The 19,589-nt window shown below is 40.5% G+C and overlaps 1 protein-coding gene across 1 annotated transcript in view; it reads right to left on the bottom strand.

The window, feature by feature from the left end:
* Mkx (mohawk homeobox) overlaps positions 1-6,908 on the bottom strand; it is a 61,157-nt gene extending 54,249 nt beyond the window's left edge. The window contains exons 1-2 of the mRNA XM_027928676.2: positions 6,721-6,908; positions 4,798-4,957 (exon numbers count right to left, since the gene is read on the bottom strand). Of these exons, the coding sequence (XP_027784477.1) occupies positions 4,798-4,957; positions 6,721-6,908 (348 nt within the window). The remainder of the gene's footprint in view (positions 1-4,797; positions 4,958-6,720) is intronic.
* Between the last annotated feature and the right edge of the window lie 12,681 nt (positions 6,909-19,589).

The following is a 19,589-nucleotide window of genomic DNA, read 5'->3' as shown; positions in this document are numbered from 1 at the left end:
ACTGTACCTATATAAAACAGGGTAAAATCCTATTCTTATGATACTCTTCATATAATACAAATGCAATGGCCTTAAAATTTTAAAAAAATTAGTGGACTATATTTCTAATGTAAAAAATGAAGAACCTTTAAATGTCATGAAGGATTAACTAGTTTTTCATATATAGGGGTCATATCCTTTTTAATGTTTTATATACTCATAATTTTTACCATGTTATAATAGTTATAAATTAGGAAATATTCCAGAAAGATTTGCTGATATCTAACATAAACTGTTTCTAAACTGATATCATAAGCTTGATTGGTTCCCAATCTGCTAATATACTTTGCCAATATTTTACTAACAGAAATTTACAGTACAGCTGGATATAGTCTGAGGTGTTTAATATCCCCTTGCAGTAAGTCCCTACAAACAGAAGGCAAATCATAGGTTAATGAATTTGCATATGTTTAGCAATTTTTTTTCTGATGCATTCATGCAAATTCCATGTTTCACTGAAAGTTAAAATACCAGTTCACATTTTCTGTCTTTTACATACTATGGATTCTTTCAGGTTGTTATTCAGTTCTCTTTAAATCGTATTTTACATGAAACAGACCTCTAGCCCCGGGGAGATTCTAGAACAGCATTTTAAACTTAAGTGCTTTAAAAAACCCATATATATATATATATATATATATATATATATATATATATATATATGTATATATATTAGTGAAAACTTAAAGAGCCAAACATCTAGAAACTGGAAGAGAAAACTAAGCAATTTTCATCCTCCTCTAACAGAGGTGTTTACATTCATCATATTGACAGAGCAATCATTACAGTGAACCCAAAGGGATAAATTGGCATGTGTCCATCTTTGAACACACTGAATCAACAAACTTCTTTTGAGTTATTTAACTGAAATATGGAGTACTTCATTTCCATACTGTGTGGCTGGCCACTTGGAAAAATGTGCAAGGGACAATCTGAGGTTTTGTTGAATATTTAACAATTACTGCAAGCTTTGTAATTATTAAGGCCATACATATTTCAGCAGAAGCACTCAATTCCAAGCAAATACAGAGTTATGTCAACAGAGAGGAGAAAATCTTGCAACACAGAAGTTTTAACCAAATTGTATGTGGACACATTACAGGAATTTGAAACTTGTATTATAAGAGGAGAAAGTATCAACATGCAATTATTATTTACTTGGTAAACTCCATATACTACAATAGTACAAACTCCAATCGCATACCATTTTATATGATCCCACAATAAAGCTGTTATCCTTCGAGAGCACATAGTATGTTTTCATGTTTGAACAATGGACAGCTATAAGAACAAAGCACAGTGGAATATTTTGTACAGTTAAAATCAAAGCATGTGCACATACATGTACACACAAAAAATCATCCTTGTTAATTTTATTAAAAAGTTTATATCTCATTAAGAAGATGTCAGAATAATAATGCAAATGAGAGTTATAGTTATAGCAAAGTAGGATAAACTACTAAGTAAAGTGGATAGAAATAAATAAAATAAATGAAAGTTGCATGAACATTTCTTTCTGTTTCATTTTTCAGTGATAAAAAATGTAGGTGCTGATTAATATTTTTGGAGCTTCTATTTATTAGAAGTCCTAAAAAATATGTTATCTTTTAAAATCATCTTTTTATTTGTAGGTTTCAAGGGAGATAATTGACCAAGTATCACACCCTTCCTTATCAATATAAAGGTAGCAAAATAAAATTACTTTGTCTGAAAAGTCTGACATGATCAAAAGGAAAATGTTAAGTGTAAAAGAAATTCCCAGAATATAAGATTTTTTTTGTAGTTAAGGAATAAAACAGTTATGCTGACAGCTTGTTAATACAAACCATGAGAAATAGGAGATAGGAGGTACTGCAAGAAAGAAGAAATAGGAGTTGAATAGAAATAAGGAAACACTCCCTTTTTGTCTGAAGATATAGAGGACCTATTTTCAAATATTTTGAAAATAAAATAGGATATACTTGTGCTTATTCTGCAGAACCATCATATAGCATTAAATATAATAAGCTTCCCTCTGTGTATTCTCTACAACAAAATAGGTTTTAAATCTAGAACATCTTTTTAGAGTTCAAGACATTCTTTAGGTGTCAGAAAGATATGCTGGAAGGCTCCATGATCATTATAGACTTATTTCCCAAAAGGAAGCTATTTACTCTGCAAACATGTACAGATAGTTTACTGTATGAGAAGCACTATGCTGAAGTGATATGTCATGTGAATTCCATGAATAAGACATGATCACTCTTCTCAAGAAGCCTGGCTTCACAGGAGAAATTTATTCACTGGGAGAATCTGACTCATTTCATAGAATCTAATTTGCAAGAATCAAAAGCTTTACTCAGATCACAGTTTTATATATTTTTTCCAGAAGTGTAAAGTATTTACATAATTTATGCAGTTTTCCATAAAGTCAGAATTTGCTTTGGATGTCTAATTTATGCTTGACTTATACAAACCCCCATATATAGAAATAGTTATGTGTGTTTGTGTGCATACATTTTTTATATAGACATAAAATTGTGCCTAATTGAAAATAACTAGATCCAAAGCAGATTATATATTAAAGTCCCATTGTAAATTCTATATATTTCAACATTTTCCATTTATCACTTTAAAGTTTAAACTTTATTTATGGTAACATTTGAAAATCATTATATAGGTATCACTAATTATAAATAATCTTTTCCCTGTTTAAAAACTACATATTTTTGTTCATCTCTATTTTTTAAGAACTAGAATAAGAGAAAGAAAAGAGTGCTGAATGAAAATTAGAAAAAACATAATAGCCTTACCAAGTTCTAACTGCAAAAAGAATCGTTATTTGTATTTAAACTATCATTACAGGTAGCAAATAATTTGATTCTGTATTAAAATTATAACTACTCATAATTCAGCTCAACAAAACTACACAAAAAATTAAATGTCTCTCCTAATGGCAAGTGTTCTTTTTCAAAACAAAGTTCTCAAATACGTTAAATATTTTTGTTTTCTCTATGAAAGAATGACAAGACAAGCATTAAATATGGAATAATATAATCAATCAAAACTGTGATATTTTATTGACATCATTGTAAAATATTCAAACAACTCTACCAATTAGTGTATTTCAAAATAAGTAGCATACCTGTTCAAATTGAAATTGGAGCATATGCTTTTATTTTCATAAGCAAGTTTCTCTGATTGTAATAATTTTCTTAGAAACTACTTTTGTAAATCACTTCCATAGTTTTATGTTAAACAGATAGCAAGCCAAGAACACTAAGTTAATTTTTCCCTCCAGTGCCGCAGCAAATCACTAATAATAAAACTTCCTGTTAATAGGAAGAAAAACAGATGTTTCTCTCTACAACTGTTCTGAAAATAAACAGAAAAATACATATTAGAATTTTGATCAGCCTGACTACAGGCCAATTTTCATGCTTGTCAAACTTTCCAGTAATTCCTAAATGGCAAAAAATGTTCTGGGAAACATTTTTTATTTTTATCATTTTTTAAATTGTGGGGTTCCCCCTTATTGTAAATTTAATGGAATGTCCAAATTTTCACAGTTATGTAGTACTGTGATATATAAAATTTCCTAGCCCATCTAGTTCTTCCTCCTCTTTTTGAATCTATCTGTTCTGTTTGCATGTATGAAAGCCTATGCCATCACATTTATTGAAGAAAAATGGTGTGATGAAAAAATCATTTGATCTCGAATTACATTATTTTTTATTTTCGGACCTACCTCCACCCCTTACTGACACTTAACTTCCAAGGACGGGCCTTTGTTATGTCACCTGTAAAATGTGCATAATATTAACTGCTTTACATCATTCTGTTTTGTGAATACAAAATAAGACTATGTTCAGAAAAGTTAGTCAAATGTGAAGTCGTGTTTGTTCACTAGAGAAGAAACAAGCTTTGCACCATTTCTCTACACTTGACAAAGGAACCCAGCCATCTGAAATCTGAAATCTGCCTCCTCTCCTTAAACCGAATGGAAAAGTACAAGCAGCAAAGTGCTGTGGATTCCATCTAATGCCATGATGAAGCTTCTTACTTAGGGAAAAAAAAAAAAAAAAGTACCCCAAACCACTTCCTGCCTTTCCTTCCATCTCCCCTCCTACCCTCTGTCATTGGTAATTTTGAAGTTTATTCTGTATTCGAGCTTTAATGTGAGGCTCCAATATGCTGCACCATGATCAATGGTTCTCAAAGCTGGGTCCAGGGTTCTCAAAGCTATGTGCAGTGCCTACAGCTACCGCCTCACCTGAGAACTTGTCAGAAATGCAAATTATCATCGGCCCCACCCCAGACCTACTGAAACTGGAACTGTGGGGTGCGGCATAGCAATTTGTTTAAACAAGTCCTCCAGGCGATTTTAGTGCACACTAAAGTCTTAAATTCACTTGTGGATAGCACCATACGTGGCTGTACAGTTCAGATTTCCAACTACTTTTTCATACCTCCACAGTTGACCTTCCATTCCTCTCCCTAATGGCTCATCCTTCAGTCCCCTCCCGAACCGATATTTTCATTGAAATGATAGATAAGAAACTCAAAAACTTTCCCCACAGCAGAACTATGCACCTGTGCCTACTCCTCAACATCCTCAGATGGAAAAGCCAGAGCTTCTTGACCCGCCCTTCCCTCTCCACTGGGCTTCACCGGTCCCCAGTGAGAGGCGCCACCTTCAGAAACGAACAAAAACTAAGTGTCCCAGCTTCTCAGTCGCTCACAGGGAGACAGGTCCAGGGCTTGGTGGGTCGCGATTACCTGCACTAGCGTCATCTGTGAGCCGAGAGCCAGGAGAATCTTCTCGGTCTTGGTGGGATACGGATTGTCACGGTGCTTGTAAAGCCACTGCTTGAGGGGCCTCGCCATGTCTTGCAGGGCTTGTCGCTTGTGCCTCACCTTTCCGCCATTCTGCCGGGCCCTAGGACACGGAGAAAGAAGGAGGCTGCGGTGAGCGGAGCCATTTGGGGTCTGCAAGCTAGAACCCTTTACGCAAGGAAGTATTTCTGCGGCCGTAGCCCCCATCAATGGTGAACCACCGAGGAGCTCCAGCCCGGTGCCGCAGAGCACCTTAGCTCGGTTGTGCACCACTGCTCTGCGAGCCCTGAGGCTGGGGCAAAGCAAGGGAAGAAAGTCACAGGATTTCTGGGTGGGGTATCATCTCTTCAGAGTCTCTCTTTGAAACGGTCTGCGTGTCGCAGAGGATCGTGTGGCAGTGCAGGACAAGACTCTATGTTTTACTCGAAAGGAGTGGAGGGATACCTGGAACCCAGTAACTCGGTTGGTGTTTAGGAGATCAGGCTGAGAACAGTCATTCAGGTTGCAGGTCTGGAAAACAGGACGAATTGTAATCCTTTCTGTGCCCGCTAGCACCACGCCCTGAGCAACCCTGGCCCTATCAGCAGAGTTGGGTCTGCCGCCCACTCTCCAGCGTCCTTTCAGGATGTTGCCTGGCTTCAGTCGCTTGTGGTCAAGGAAAGAGTCACCCGCTGGAGGGCATGAATAAAACAAAGAATGATGGCCGCCCCAGCTCTCTGAGCTCTCAATTTCTTCTGATCCTTGGGGGGAAGGGGGAAACTTTCCAAAGAAAAGGTTGTGGAAGATGAATACGGAATCTTAAAATCCCCCTAAGGGTCGTTTCCCGACTAATGAAGGGTGAAAAGGATGTAAAGTTCTGACCCATCAGACTCCAGGTAAAGCACTTTCAAAGTGGAAGAGGCAGAACAGTCCAGAACCTGAAGCTCTCTGGCGCTGCGCTCCCCGAAGGCTCCGGGAGGTGTCGCCGCGCAGCCGCCAGCGTACTGGGTTGCTCGCTTTGTAGAGCTCGTGCGCCTGCGCCTCTGCCTTCTGGGCTTCTGCCTCTTTAAACACTTTGAAATGCAATTCCATCCGAACCAACTGGTAGTAACATTTTGATGAAACTTAATCTCTATTTTACTAACCAGCAACGCCGCAGAACAAGCAGCTGATGCAATCCTTCAGGTGGAGGTGGCCAGGACGTCCGCCCCTCCCCAGGAGGGCCGCGCCAGGAACCGCCAGGACCTGGCCGGGTGGAGACTGCCCTCCACGCCCCGGCCGCGGTAGCAGATGGCCCACCCGCGAGCTCCCGGCCCCAGGCATCCCACTCACCCGGCTAAACCGAAACCCGGGGCGGCAGGCCCCGGGCCTTTCCCTCCGGGCTCGCTGCGGGCCCCGCCGAGCTGAGCGCACTCCTGGGACGCCCTGCGGAAGCCGACCTTTTCCAACACCTACTCCAAGGCCAGGCGAGCCGCGAGGCCTCCACTAGGGCCTCCAGTAACCAGAGGAAGCCTCTGAGGCTGAATTGGGAATCCCCGATTACTTAGCCCTGCCCTATTCCTATGCATCTCTCTCAGTCCCTTGTGTGCCCGCGGCACTGAGAGGGGTAGAAGCTACCCTGAGGTCCAGGTAGCTGAGGACTGGGGACAGTTCCAACTCAGTTTTCAACACCCCTCTTTGGAACTGTTCTAACGAATGGATCCCGCAAGCTTTGAGAGGCTAATGCCTTAAAAGAAGGACGCGCGGTCCCAGAAGGCGCCTATCTGCCCTCTTGGGCGAACTCCGGGACCTTGACCTGCGGGTCAGTTTCCCCTTGACTACTGGGTCGTTCGCCACCCCCCGCCCCTGGGTTGCAAGCCAATGGTGCCCCCGGGAGCGCACGCATACCCGGTCCTTCGGTGTCTCAGGCCGAGGTTGTCCTTGAGGGGCGGGCCGTCGGGAATGCCCACCTCCGGACCGGCGTGTGGACTGTCCAGGACACCGCCATAGGGCCGACCGCCCCGCTCCCGCTCTGGAGCTCCTCGATCTTCAAAAAGCACCGTGCCGCTGAGCTTGTTGAAGACGATAGTGTTCATGGTGCGGGTTGATAGGGACGCTTGGCGCGGCCGCAGCGCCTCGGAGCCGGGCCGCCAGGAGCTCCACAACAGGGCTCGGGTTCTAGGAGATAAAGGTGCATCACGTTACTCGCTGACAGTGCACAGATTCCTGCAGGTCCGGGGCCCTGAATTTGGCAAGGGAGACCAGCTGCAGAGTCGAGGGGTGGAGCTGCACCGCAGCTTCTGGACCAGGGAACGCCCGCCTATTCCTACCTGGCTATCCTCCCTCTCCACTCCACAAACCCCACGACCATAGCACAATCGTGGGACAGGTCCCCACCCTTCTTCTTGCTCTGGCGATGAAACGCCCACCTTCACCTCTGGGAACTTCAACCACGAATAATTTACCCACGGAGGCACAGGAAAGTAATTCCGGAACAAGCCTACCGATCTCTGGGAGAAGTACGCTCGGAATAACGGACCAGAATAGGCTAAGGCTGCGTGTTCTTTAATCACAAAATCAGATTAAAGTCACTGGGGCTGGAAGAAAGGGAAGAGTTAGGGTAATATGAACAACTGTGTTTCAAGGCTCAGTTAATGAGTCACAGGCCATAACGGAATTTCAGGGGGGTTCGTGAGTTCTAGATCCTGGATGGTTTGGTTGATACCCCTGAGTCTTTCGGCTGTGGTCCCTAGGTTGCCGGTGAGAGCAGGGGAAAGTCAGGAATGGACTCTAGAGGTGGAAAGCTAAGTGGCATCAGGGACAAACATTCTCCCCACTCCCTCAGTCTTCCAATCATTCCCCCACCCGCTGCAGAACGCTCAGGGTTCTGGCAGGTTCAAGATACCCGTTTCTGAGTCCCCGGGGGTTACTGTAGCCAGTGTTGTGCAGGTGGGAGATCAGCGATTAGAGCCCATTTCAGAGGCTGCAAAGTATCTGAAGCTTAAACAGGAGGCAGCCTTGAACGCGCACCTCTCAGACTGAGGCTGCCTGGGTAGGTAAGAGAAAGCCTGCAGCTCACCTTGCGAGTTGCAGCCTCCCAAGTGCAAACGTCCAGATCAAGCTTGCGCCGCAAGAGGACACCCCAATTATCGCCCTGAGGTGTACGGACGCCCTCGCCCACCGCATCTCTCCGCCGCAAACCTCGGGGCAGCTCCCTTTTGCTTAGAGCTGCCTCCACTTCGTTGCCAACGCCCCCTCAATCCGCCGCTCGCTGTACTGACTGCACCCCTCTCCCCCCCCCCCCCCCCCCGACACACAACACATTCTCTACCTCACCCAGCTCCTATACTCGCCAACGCCCCCCGCCCCGCCCTCCGGCCACGGCAGCAAGGGCCACGCGCGACACTTAGGGCCATAGACACAGTAATCAAACGACGGCCACCATCAGTATTCGTGAGGAAGCTGAAGTCAGACCTCTGCTGGCTGTCCTGTGTCCCCTAGGACTGAGTCCTCCCGTGCAGACAGGTACGTGCTTGGGATGTGCACACAGCCTCCGCAATAAATGTCAAAGCAAATTTCCTTGTCCGAAGCCCCTCTTCTACAGTCACTTTATTTTCTTTTTAAACCATTGCTCTTAGTTATTTGCGTTCATTCTGTTTTATTTTGTACAAGACATCCTACCCCAGTCCCTCCATCGGTCCCTATCCCAGCCCTGTCCTCCTATAGCAAGGGCGTGCTTTTCCTAGAGAAGCAATGGCGAGGTTTGCCATTTCGGACCCTTTACACGCAAGGATTGCAACCACAGACTCCCCGCGCTGAATAGGACTGCAGACAGCACGCGCGGTGGTAGGAGGTGGCAAAGGTCCCAGGGTTCGGTCCCATTGCAGTGGGTCCGGAGCGTGTGATCATCGGTTCTTAACTCTCCCCAGGATTCCCCGAGGGGTACCCAGCACCTTTTAATTCTTGTGTTCGACACTTACCCAATTCATCCCAAATTCTTCCAGGGAGTAATCTGCCCCGCCCAGACCAGCCAATAATTTTAAAGAAAAGGATGCGCGGCCAGGTGGGCTTTCAGGCTCTACACATACCCTCGGGCCACCCCGGGCCACCACCTGGGCGCGTCCCAACCAGACTTCTGAAGAAAGTGTGTGTGTGGGGTGGGGGCGGGGGGGGCGCTGGGAGAGCCCAGACGCTCTGAAGAAAGGAGAAGCTGGAGGGTCAGAGCAAGCCTCACGTTTCGCGGTCCCGGGAACACAGCGGCTCAAGGGCTATACCTGTAGCAACCGGTCCCGCGGCGGGTGGCAGGGCAGCTGGCTTTCCCACCTCGAAGCTAGGCGCACTCCCATCCCCGCCGCATGTTCGCCGCGCGGTCTCCAGCGCGCTCACCGCCGCCACCACCGTCGTCTCGGCTTTATTTACCCAGACGGGCGCGCGCGGCCCGGGAACAGGAATACCGAGGCCTTCTCATGTTTCCTGACTGCCTGGCCCAGCCGGCGAACATCCTGAGAGCGCAGTATCCATGTTCCCGGGCGGGCGAAGAGGAAGCATCCGCGCCCGCCCGGCCGCGGGAGCTGCTGTTAACCCCTAGCGGAAAAGCCGCCGCCGGAGCGCCGCTGGGGAGCCCCCGGCCGCGAAGTCCTCCCCAGTCGGGCGCAGCTCCCAGATCCCCTGGCCTTGCAGTCGCGAAGCAAAAGGGGCTATTTCCTTCGCACTTATGCGAGAAATTGGAGAAGCCGCCGGGAGCGCTCGGCTCAGGCTCCGGGAGCTGAGAGGCTGTGGTGCAAATCCACTGTCTTAGCTGGTCGGAGTGCTGGAAATTTCACCGCGCGTGGCTAGTCGGAAGAGGCCACTGTGACGCGCCCTATATTTTCCTCTGGATTAGCTGAAGTTAGAAATCTGGTTTGCGCCTACAACGCAGGAGCCTATTGCCGGAGGTTCTTGTGTCCTGGGAGACTCTTTTCTGGTGTCACTGGATTTCTTGAAGTCCTGGCTGTCTCAGTCAGGGCCACACATACTCCCAGCGCTGAAGAGGATGGGAGAAGGCAAATATGGGTCAAGGTCAGCCCAGGTGCCCAAGCTAGAGTGACCCAGGTGTGAAAGAGCCCAGAGCCAGCGATCTGTATGTATTAAAGAGAATGGAACTTGGAAAAATCTCGAGCTAGGACATAGTGTAAGGAGAGAGAATGTCTATCAGATTCTTTTATCGATGGTATTTTGCTACCCACCAAATATGAGCAACCACGCTCTGGCTTAGGTGTAACTGTAAGCTTAGAATTTCTGGCACCTAAGAAGATCCCTGAGAATCTGAGTACCAAGTCGCCTGCTCTCTGGATGCCGGTCCTGCTGCCCCTGTGACCCTTTTATCTTTTTTTAAGAGCGAAAGTAGATTCCCCCAGATTTAAAAGACATAGCATTATTTGTCCTTTTATTTTCTAAAGATGACTGGCCAGTTCTGAGGTAGAGGCCCACCTAAGCATTTCCCTTTACTGTGTCCTAGAAGTGTTAAAATATAAACTAAAACTGATCTTTCCAAGAACAATCACAACTTCGAATTTTCAATTTATCATCTCCCAAAATATGCGACAGGAAACCAGGCAGTGACATAATCTAAAGCAGAAAGGAGGGTAGGTTTACATTTTTGCGCACCAGAAAGATACATGTTATCATTTGATCATGTTTCCCAGTCTCCTTCGTTCTCTTTTATTACACAAGTTGTTCTTGCATAGCCCACGGCTGTTCTCTGCACTTGTAGAGTCAGTTCAGTACAGGCTTGAGTCTACAGACTTCGCTGTAGAAACTAAAGACAGGGACACATCACAAGGTTTCAGCCACCGATTTTCAACAAGTAAGTTTCACAACAGAAAGCAGGTCCAACTGACAATTCATAGGAGGAAAGCATCGAATACTCTTAGGATCTCTATGAGTGATAATGGTCAGGAGATATTATAATGAAATCAGCTGTACATGGCTCTCTGACATATTTTTTGATCAGCTTCCCCAGTCCAGGTAAAGCAACAGGCATGTATGTAGCTGCTTGCAATTTCATACTATTCTACTGCTTTTTAGCTGTATGCTATATAGTAAATGCTAGTATAAGACAAATGAATTTTGTTCTTTTAGTACTTTAACAAATGATAAAATTTACTTTGTGGATTTTGTAAATCTATGAAGTATTCACAGAATTTTTAAATGCATTTTTAGGACTTTGATTTAAGATATATTGACATGTAAGATTTGTTTTCTTAAAGCTTGAAATAAAATATATAGCAAAAATGTTTTGCAAAAAAATATTTTATTTGACATAGGAATAATACACATCTTAGTCTTAGGTGAAGTCATTAATATATTCAGCTGTAGTTTAATAATTAGAATCCATTCTAAAATGAAAGAACAATGGAAGGTTCATTTTAAAAATAAAACAGTGTGAAGAAGCCCTCTCTGAAAACAAATGAGCATTTATTTGGTGATAGACTAAAATTTTATTTTTGCAAGGTTTTCCTCTATGCAAGAAGAAAGTTTCTTCTTCATCCACAATTTAAATATATTTATTATATTAGATTTCACCTATTTCAAAATTGCATTGTACACAGCTTCTTATGCTACATTATAATCCCAGTCTACAACATGCTGTATTTTAACCTTCAGAAGTAAAACTTCTAGTATTGACAACACTGTTGTAAAATTTCAAAAAGTACATGTAGGTTTTGGAGATGGTCTGAAGTAGGGGGAAAATAAAAAGAAAACTTAGACCAGAAGTCAGAAAACTTGAGTCCTAAACCTAATTCTGGCTGATTGGATGTTGGCGTAGTCTGAATCTACTACAGTATAAAGTGAAGATGATAACTTTTCCACAAGCTTGCTTCACACTATTATTATGGTATTTTAAAAAATGTGAAAGTAATATATTGCTGTTGCTGAAGCTAGAAAGATGTTAAATAGGAACACTTGGCAGAAATTTTAATAAATTGTGTTAAACTTATAAATATATGTAATTTTTACTTTCTAGTAAAAAAAGAAAGCCTTTAGTTTTAGAATTTTGATATTTTTACCAAGGTACCCTGATATTTCAGAATAAATATAAGTTAAAGTGTTTAAAAATAATGAGTGCTTTTAAAATGCCTTTTGCAATTATTACTTATAGCCAGAGAATGGCTAAATGATATAAAGTAGAGTTTCTGCTGAAACGTTGTAAAAGAGCAAATTAATTAACACACAGCAAGTTCACTTCACACTTAGCCAATCTGACCTGTAGAGCTCTATGTGTCAGAGTGCTTAAGTGGTGAAAGACACAAGAACATTGTGAGCAAACTAGTCGAATGTAGCCCCAAAGTATCTTACAAGGTATTTTTGCTTTGTTTTTAATTTAATTTTAATTGCATAATTAACACCTTATGTCAGAGAAGATCTTTTCCATAAATTAACTTTCAAGAACAGAGTACAAGTGAAAGTCTCTGTAGGCCTCCTCCAACCAATCACATTCTGCCATGAAACCACCAAGGAATAGCCATTGTCCATTTGATGTGCATCCCTGTGACTCTTTTCTATATTTTTGCATACATAAACAAAAAAAATATAGTTTTGTTTTGTGAGGTTTTTTTTAAATAAATGAGACCATAGTGTAGTTAAGTTACATACTCTCACCCACAGTATTAAATGCTAGCTTTTTCAATGATTTATTTCATAGAAATCTTTCCTATTAGTGCTTTTAACCATAATTTTTAAATAATTACATAATGACCCATTCCCCTATGAACATTTCTGTCTTTCCAATTTCCATTATTATGAACTCATGAACAGATTTGTATAGGTTGCTTCTGTATATGCTTAAACATTCTTATAGGGATAGCTACATGAAAGTAGAACGGCTGGATTGAAAGAAACATGGTTTTAAATTTTGATAGATGCTTCCAATTTTCCCTCCAATGTATACTCCCAGTGATACATGTGAGTCTCCATTTCCTCATGTGCTACACAGCATTGCATAGGTTCAGTCTTTATTAGGTTTATCTAGATATGTAAAGAGCAAAATAGTGTCTCATTCAAGAACCTTTTCCCTTTTAAGATATTTGTATTTATTAATTGAATTGCCTTTGCCTGTATTCTTATTTGATACCTTATCAGTTTAAAAATCTCATTAGTAAACCATTTTTCCATGATATATATTCTTTATATAGTGTAGAGATGTTACCTGTTCTGTGTCCTACCTTTTACCTATTTTGTCTTTGTCTTCCAGAAGGTTTAAACATAAATATAAGTCAATAGTTCAGTCTTTTCTTTTCTGGGTCTCTGGTTCTGTGCCTTGTTTAAGAAGACTTTTTCTATATTTTCTTCTAATACTTTTAGAAAATATTTTCAATTGGCTCTTTAATCCTTCTAGAATTTATTTACATATGTTGTGAGGTAGATATGTAAATTGGATTTTTAAATTTTCTAATTGATAGCTTTTTATTCCTATGGAATTTATTAAATAATTTATCCCAACTGATTTGAAATAATGTTTCTCATGTATGTGGTAAATTCTTTTTCATATGTAAGTTAACCCAACATGATTTTGGGAGATGTTGCTAAATGCCCAATATACTCTAATAAATTTAATCTTCAATTTTTAAAGAACACCTTGCACTCCAAAGACTTTCAACAATCTACTGTTTCTAATATCAGAACATGTCAATACTGACATATTAATGTGCATTGCCTGGTATGGTTCCAGTTTAGGTTGATTCAATAATAGACTAGAATGAAGTTGTCCTTTATCAACTCAGAAACAGGAAAATAGTTCCTGGCAGCCACATTTTTCAGATGTAGTATGCCTATACATAGCTTTTCAAACACATCATAAACTAACACGAGCAATGGATTGCTTATAAAAATGATGAATAAACTGTATCTCTTTCCTTGCTTACTTTTTAATGCAATGTAAACTATTTTTTTTCTGCCACAAAACAGCTTGTCAAGATAAGAACCCTTGATAATAATTATATATAAATCAAATTCACCCTGAACTTTTAAAACTCAAGTTCTAAAAGTTTTTAATTGTTTTTGTCACTGTAATTTTAAAAATTAGTTATGTGTAACTATAGAAAATACAAATAATAAGCAATCAGTAGAACTGAGATTCAAGTAGGCTTCTTGTTCTACCTCATAAGGCTCAAAATAATATTCTCTTTGCCTTGATGCTAAACTATTTTAAGTAGCCACCAACAATTACTAAATGTATTACATTATACACATGAAAATACACTATCCATTGGGATTCCAGAGAACATGTCATCCTTAAAATGCATAGTTAAAAACTAAAATTATTTTTGAAAAACTATTCCAATTTGAAAACCAATTTGCTTTTATGTCAAGAAGTGTCCATTTTTCCAGGTGTAGTGGCATGCACCTGTTGTCCCAGTTACTCAGGAGGCTGATGAGAGAGAATTGCTTAAAACCCATGAGTTGGAGTCTAACCTGGGCAACATAGTGAGGCCCTGTTTCAGGAAAAACAAACAAACAAACTCAGTAGCCACTGTAATATAGTGAAGAGTTTTGATCATTGGGTAGTAGGACTCTATATGAGAAACCTCATGGGTAATCAGATTTTAAAGATTTGATTTCTATATGCACTTCAAGCTGTGTGAAACTTTCAGCTGACTGCTTCCCTGATCTATCCAACCTTTTATTTGACAATTTCATTGTTATCTTATGTGTAGGATATCTGAAAATATGGTCAAAGAAAAATTTTAGCAGAAATGATGTGTGCAACTTCTAGTAACATGATTATAAGGAAATTGCTTGCCCTCCCCTTTAATGCTTCCCTGTTTCCCAGGATTGAAGCAAACATGTGGCAGTGCCTTCATTGGCCCAGGCTACCATAACAGAATACCATACTCTAGAGGGCTTAAAGAACAGAAATTTATTTTTTTCACAGCTCTGGAGGCTCAAAGTCTAAGGCCAAGGAGACTTGTGGTGCATCCTCTCCTCCTGGCTTGAAAAACACCTTCTCATGGCTTTTCCTCTTGTGCCTATGTGTGTGTGTGTGTGTTAGTGGGGATAGGAGGGACATCAGATCTAGCATCTCTTCCTCTTCTTATATAAACACCAGTCCTATCAGATTAAGTCCCCACCCTTGTGGCTTCATTTAACTTAATTACCCCATTAAAGACTCTGTTTACAAAATCACTTCAATCTGGGGTTAAGGCTTTAAAATATGAATTTCTAGAGGATAAAATTTAGTTCATAAGAATCAGTGACCCCAGTCAGCTAAGCAGATAAGAATGTAAAGAACAGCAGGGTTGAACACAGAAAGAACCAGGAACCTCAAATGGACTGCGTGGGTGAGAGCTCTCAGGCCAATCTAAACCTAGATCAGAATACTGTAAAGGACCAGGTAGTAAATGCCTTAATGGTATGGGGCCATATAGTCTCTGTTGCAATCATTCAACTCTGCTCTTGGAGTACAAAAGTAGCCATTGACAGTTTGTAACTATGAATGAGTCAATGAATGAGTGTGGCTGTGTCCCAATAAAACTTTATTTATTGGGCACCAAATTTTATGTAATCGTCATGTGCCATAATAATATTATTCTTTTTTTTGTCAACCATTTGAAGATGTATAAGTGATTCTCACTTCAGGAACCAGAATAGACTGTAGGGTAGATTTTGCCAAGAGAGGGTAGTGTTCCTGGATTCTAACCTAGACCCCTCAGCTCTGCAGGTGAACATCCCTTATTTTAGTCACTGTATTTGGAGGTTTTCTTGTTAAAGGAATTTAGCCTGTGTCCTAGGTGATACACACCTGTACGGGGATAACCTCAAGTTCACAGGTGAGTGTAACAGAAGTGCTATTTAGAGGACCAGAGACTGCCATAACCAGGCGGAACTGGAAAGGAGAAGGATGAAAAAGTGCTTTCTCCTCTCCCCTCCTGGGACTCTGTTGCATGTGTTTAGAGAATCAGTCTAATTATTTTCACATTGTTTTACTTTGTGTTCTTTTTTTCTTAACTACCCTTCTTTCTTCACTTCCTCACCCCTTTTCTTCTTCCTTCCCTCCTTATCTTCTTTTCTTTCTCCTTCATTTCTTACCTCTCTCTTTCCTTCCTTCTTATTGACCTACCTTTAGGTGCAGTTTTGGTGTTTGGCTTTTTAATAATTGTGTTTTTTGTTATCATGGATAATGGAGATTCATTTTCAAGAATTACTGTTTTCTGGTTTACTCTCCCACCTCTGCCCTACTCCCCAAAACACTCACAAGAGTTGAGCTATTTTTTTCATTGTTTTCTTTTTAATAATCAACAATAAATATTTATGGGGCACCTGCCTACAAAATTCTGTGCCAAGAACTGCATCAAATTTGATTTAAAAGACATGATCCTTGCCTAACTTACAAACCTGTTAAGAAAGTACAGAAAAACAAATATACCTCATCTAAAAAGTTTTAGGGTATCTGATATAAAGATTGCTTGAATCCAGTAAATCTATAAATCATCTGTGGAAATGCATGAGGGAGCTTGAAGACGATAGAATAACCATTTTATGTGTCTGCTAAAAGTTTTGTTACCATATTACCAACATCCTTCCCGAAAACATGCAAAAGGAGAGCATTATTTCAGAAATTTGAGCCTGATTGAAAAACAGTATTTTCACCTCTTACATCAGGCTTCTTCAAGTTTTATGCCAAAAAATCTCTGGGTTTCAAGAGAGATTTTTAGGGCTTCCGTTGAGAAAAAAGAAAACATATATGGTAACAGAAAAATGCACTTAGTTTAGCTCCTGATCTTCTTTCCTCCTTCCCTGGTTTATGCTTCATTCTAACCTGCCTCCTGACCCCCACTTTTACATTCCTATTTTGAAGAAGTGTAGAAGGGAGAGGGTATTGGAGGAGAGGTAATGGTGTACAAAAACTATCATGTATAGCAGTGAAGCAGATCTTGGGACTTATGTAGAGAAGCCACCATTAGATCCCAGCATGAGGAGACTTGTTCTTATCCAAGCATCTAGGCCACAGAACTGTAGTACAGGCAGCAGGTGCAATAGGACCAGCAGGTCTATACCCATGGACTGAGGTCGATTCTAAGTCATCAGCCATCTTTTGTTTTTGATTTTCATTGATCTTTGTTAAGTATCCTTTGATATTGTAGCCTACCACAAATGCTGTTTAGAAATGAGCTTGGGCTAGTAGAAAGGGAAAAGGTATTACTATGTAATTGAAATGGCCTGAAGATCTGGGATAAGTAGTCTTGCAGTGTCCAACCATCACAATTTCTTCTTGGACTTGCAGATGTAATCACCTATATCTGACATATTTCCTATACTGCTTTTCCATACTTTTTATTTTTTCTTCTGATACCAGGGATTGAACCTTAGAGGACTTCACCACTGCGCTTCATCCCTTGCCCTTCATCCCCTGCCCTTACATTTTTTGAGACAGGGTCTCACTAAGTTGATGAAGGTCTTGCTAAGTTGTTGAGGCTGACCTTGAACTTACAAATCTCTTGCCTTAGCCTTCCAAGCTGCTGGGATTATAGGCTTGTGCCATCACACTCAGCTTATTTTTATACACACTGCACTTTTATGTCCATGCACTTTTGAGTTATGTAACTCCCCTATTTCTTACAGCCACCTTTTGGGGTAAGAACCCATTAGTACCCATCTTGTAGAAAAGAGACACTTAGGCATCTAATTGCTCAAAGATGGGAACTGGTGGAGCTAGGATTTGAATCAAGTCAGACAAGAACCAGAGCTTATATGCTGAATTGTCTAACCATGCCAGTTATTTAAAGGCATATAAGAGGAACAGAGATAAAGAACTTTAAATCCTTGACTGGATAATACTTGGCATAGCTGAATACATGGTTGCAAGGCTTTTGGCTCTATGATTGACAGCAGGAAATGCAATACTAATGTGTTGATTTTTCATGCTGTATGTGACATTTTTTCTTGGTTGAGGAGCAGGTAGAATCTGTGTCACTTTGAATAGAATGAGTTTGCACAACTCCAATACCATGGTGAAAAAGCTGTACTTCACATTAATCTCAAGGTGTGAACTCAAGCTTAAAGCCAATAACTGCTGAATGTTCTGAGGGTTCTTTAAATCTGGAGAACATCCTTTCCACTGGACAATAAAAAACAACTTGCTATGGAAGAACCCCAGCAATCCTGAAGTGCTGTTTTCTAATGGGAGTAGACACAGCATGATTGTAAGTGGCTTATCTCAAGTAGAGAAAAAAACAACCGTAGCTTTGGTAGCTTTGATGCAAAAGCCTAAGGAGATACCAGCAGCTCCTACAGCTTCATGATCCTCATCCTGTTGTTTTGTCTGTTTTGTATTGTTTTGTCTTGTTTTCATTATTATAGTTGTCAGGCCTGCTGCTAGCGTTTGTGGGCCCAAGGCAAGAGTACAAATGAACGCCCACATACCATATGTCTAAATATTTAAAAGTCACAAATAAAGCTAAAACTATTAAGTGAAATATGTCCCATTCTTCTACAAATATACCATCATGCTGAAAAACCAAAGATCATGTGGAAGTTAGGATTTTCGCTGGAAAAAATATCACAAATAAATTTGTTATTGCAAATATCTGGATGTTTTGTTGTTGGGCTCACAATGTTCAGATGAATAATAAAATGAAATAGATATAATTCATAGTTTATTATGTATTTTTTTCCATTAAGTTTATTTTTCTTATCTCCCTTTCAATAAAACTCACTAATGGGGTTATTATAATCAATATTTCCTCATATTTTGTGTTCTAAAAGGTAACATATAAGGTGCTTCTAAAAGTATCCAGAATTTGAATACATTTTCATCAAACATGTAGGTTAGATATGACAATATTTCAATCACACTTTTCTTATGTGTTATTTATGAAATGCTTCTATTTTAAAATATGCAAATTATGCATAAAGTTAAAATAGAACAGAAAATTGCTAACAATTTTAAAGCTGAAATTTTCTTGAAATTTTGAGAAAATTAATTTAGAATTTAAAACAATTTATACAAACACAATTATTTGCATTGCTAGTATTGAATGTGTAGCTGGATTTATTATAAAGTATTGATATTAGATTTCATGAATGATTTGTCTAGATTTACACATTTACGATTTAGATATAATGTTTAATATTTCAAAATGTTTCTTTGCTGTCAGTTGCAACAAAGTTGCAAAATCTTGGTACTTACCTACAACATCATGTATTTGAAAAGCAAGAAAATCATGCTCAGAACTACTAGGGAAAAACATTACATAAGGCAAGACTACTGCGTTTATGCTGTCTACAAAGAGGTCTGCTGACTAAATGGATTCGCTTTTTCCCCCGCCCTTAGAAGGAGCATTCCCCAAGCCCTTACATTTACATGTGATCATTACCTTTGACTTTGAGAACAGAAGACAAATGAGGATGCATAGCTGCTTTTCTGTGAGATCTGAATGGTGTTAGTCACAAGAGCAGATGTTTGGGTTTAAACCAAGTTGCACTGTGTCCTGCTGAGCACTAAATCCCAAAGGACAGAGGCACCTGTGTTCTTTAATATACTTAATGTGTGCCCTGCAGGTCTGTGTGTGATGTAGGCTTTTTAAAGGACAAAGTTAAGGCAGCAGCCCTTTGGGTTGTTGGGAGTTCTTATTTATTTACTTATTTTTTAAAATCTATTAAAGTTGTTCCTCTGGTGGATCAAAATAAAATTGAAGGCTTCAGCCTTTTGATCAGTTTGTCCTCTGATGATCCCATAATGATTAACACACATCACAATCCCTGCAATGACAATGGCAGAGTTTCTATGGAGTCTTGCC

Source organism: Marmota flaviventris, chromosome 12, assembly GCF_047511675.1.
Source record: "Marmota flaviventris isolate mMarFla1 chromosome 12, mMarFla1.hap1, whole genome shotgun sequence".
Taxonomy (NCBI): Eukaryota; Metazoa; Chordata; class Mammalia; order Rodentia; family Sciuridae; genus Marmota; species Marmota flaviventris.
Note: the sequence above shows the minus strand (reverse complement) of the source record. Positions and strands in the feature narration are given on the sequence as shown.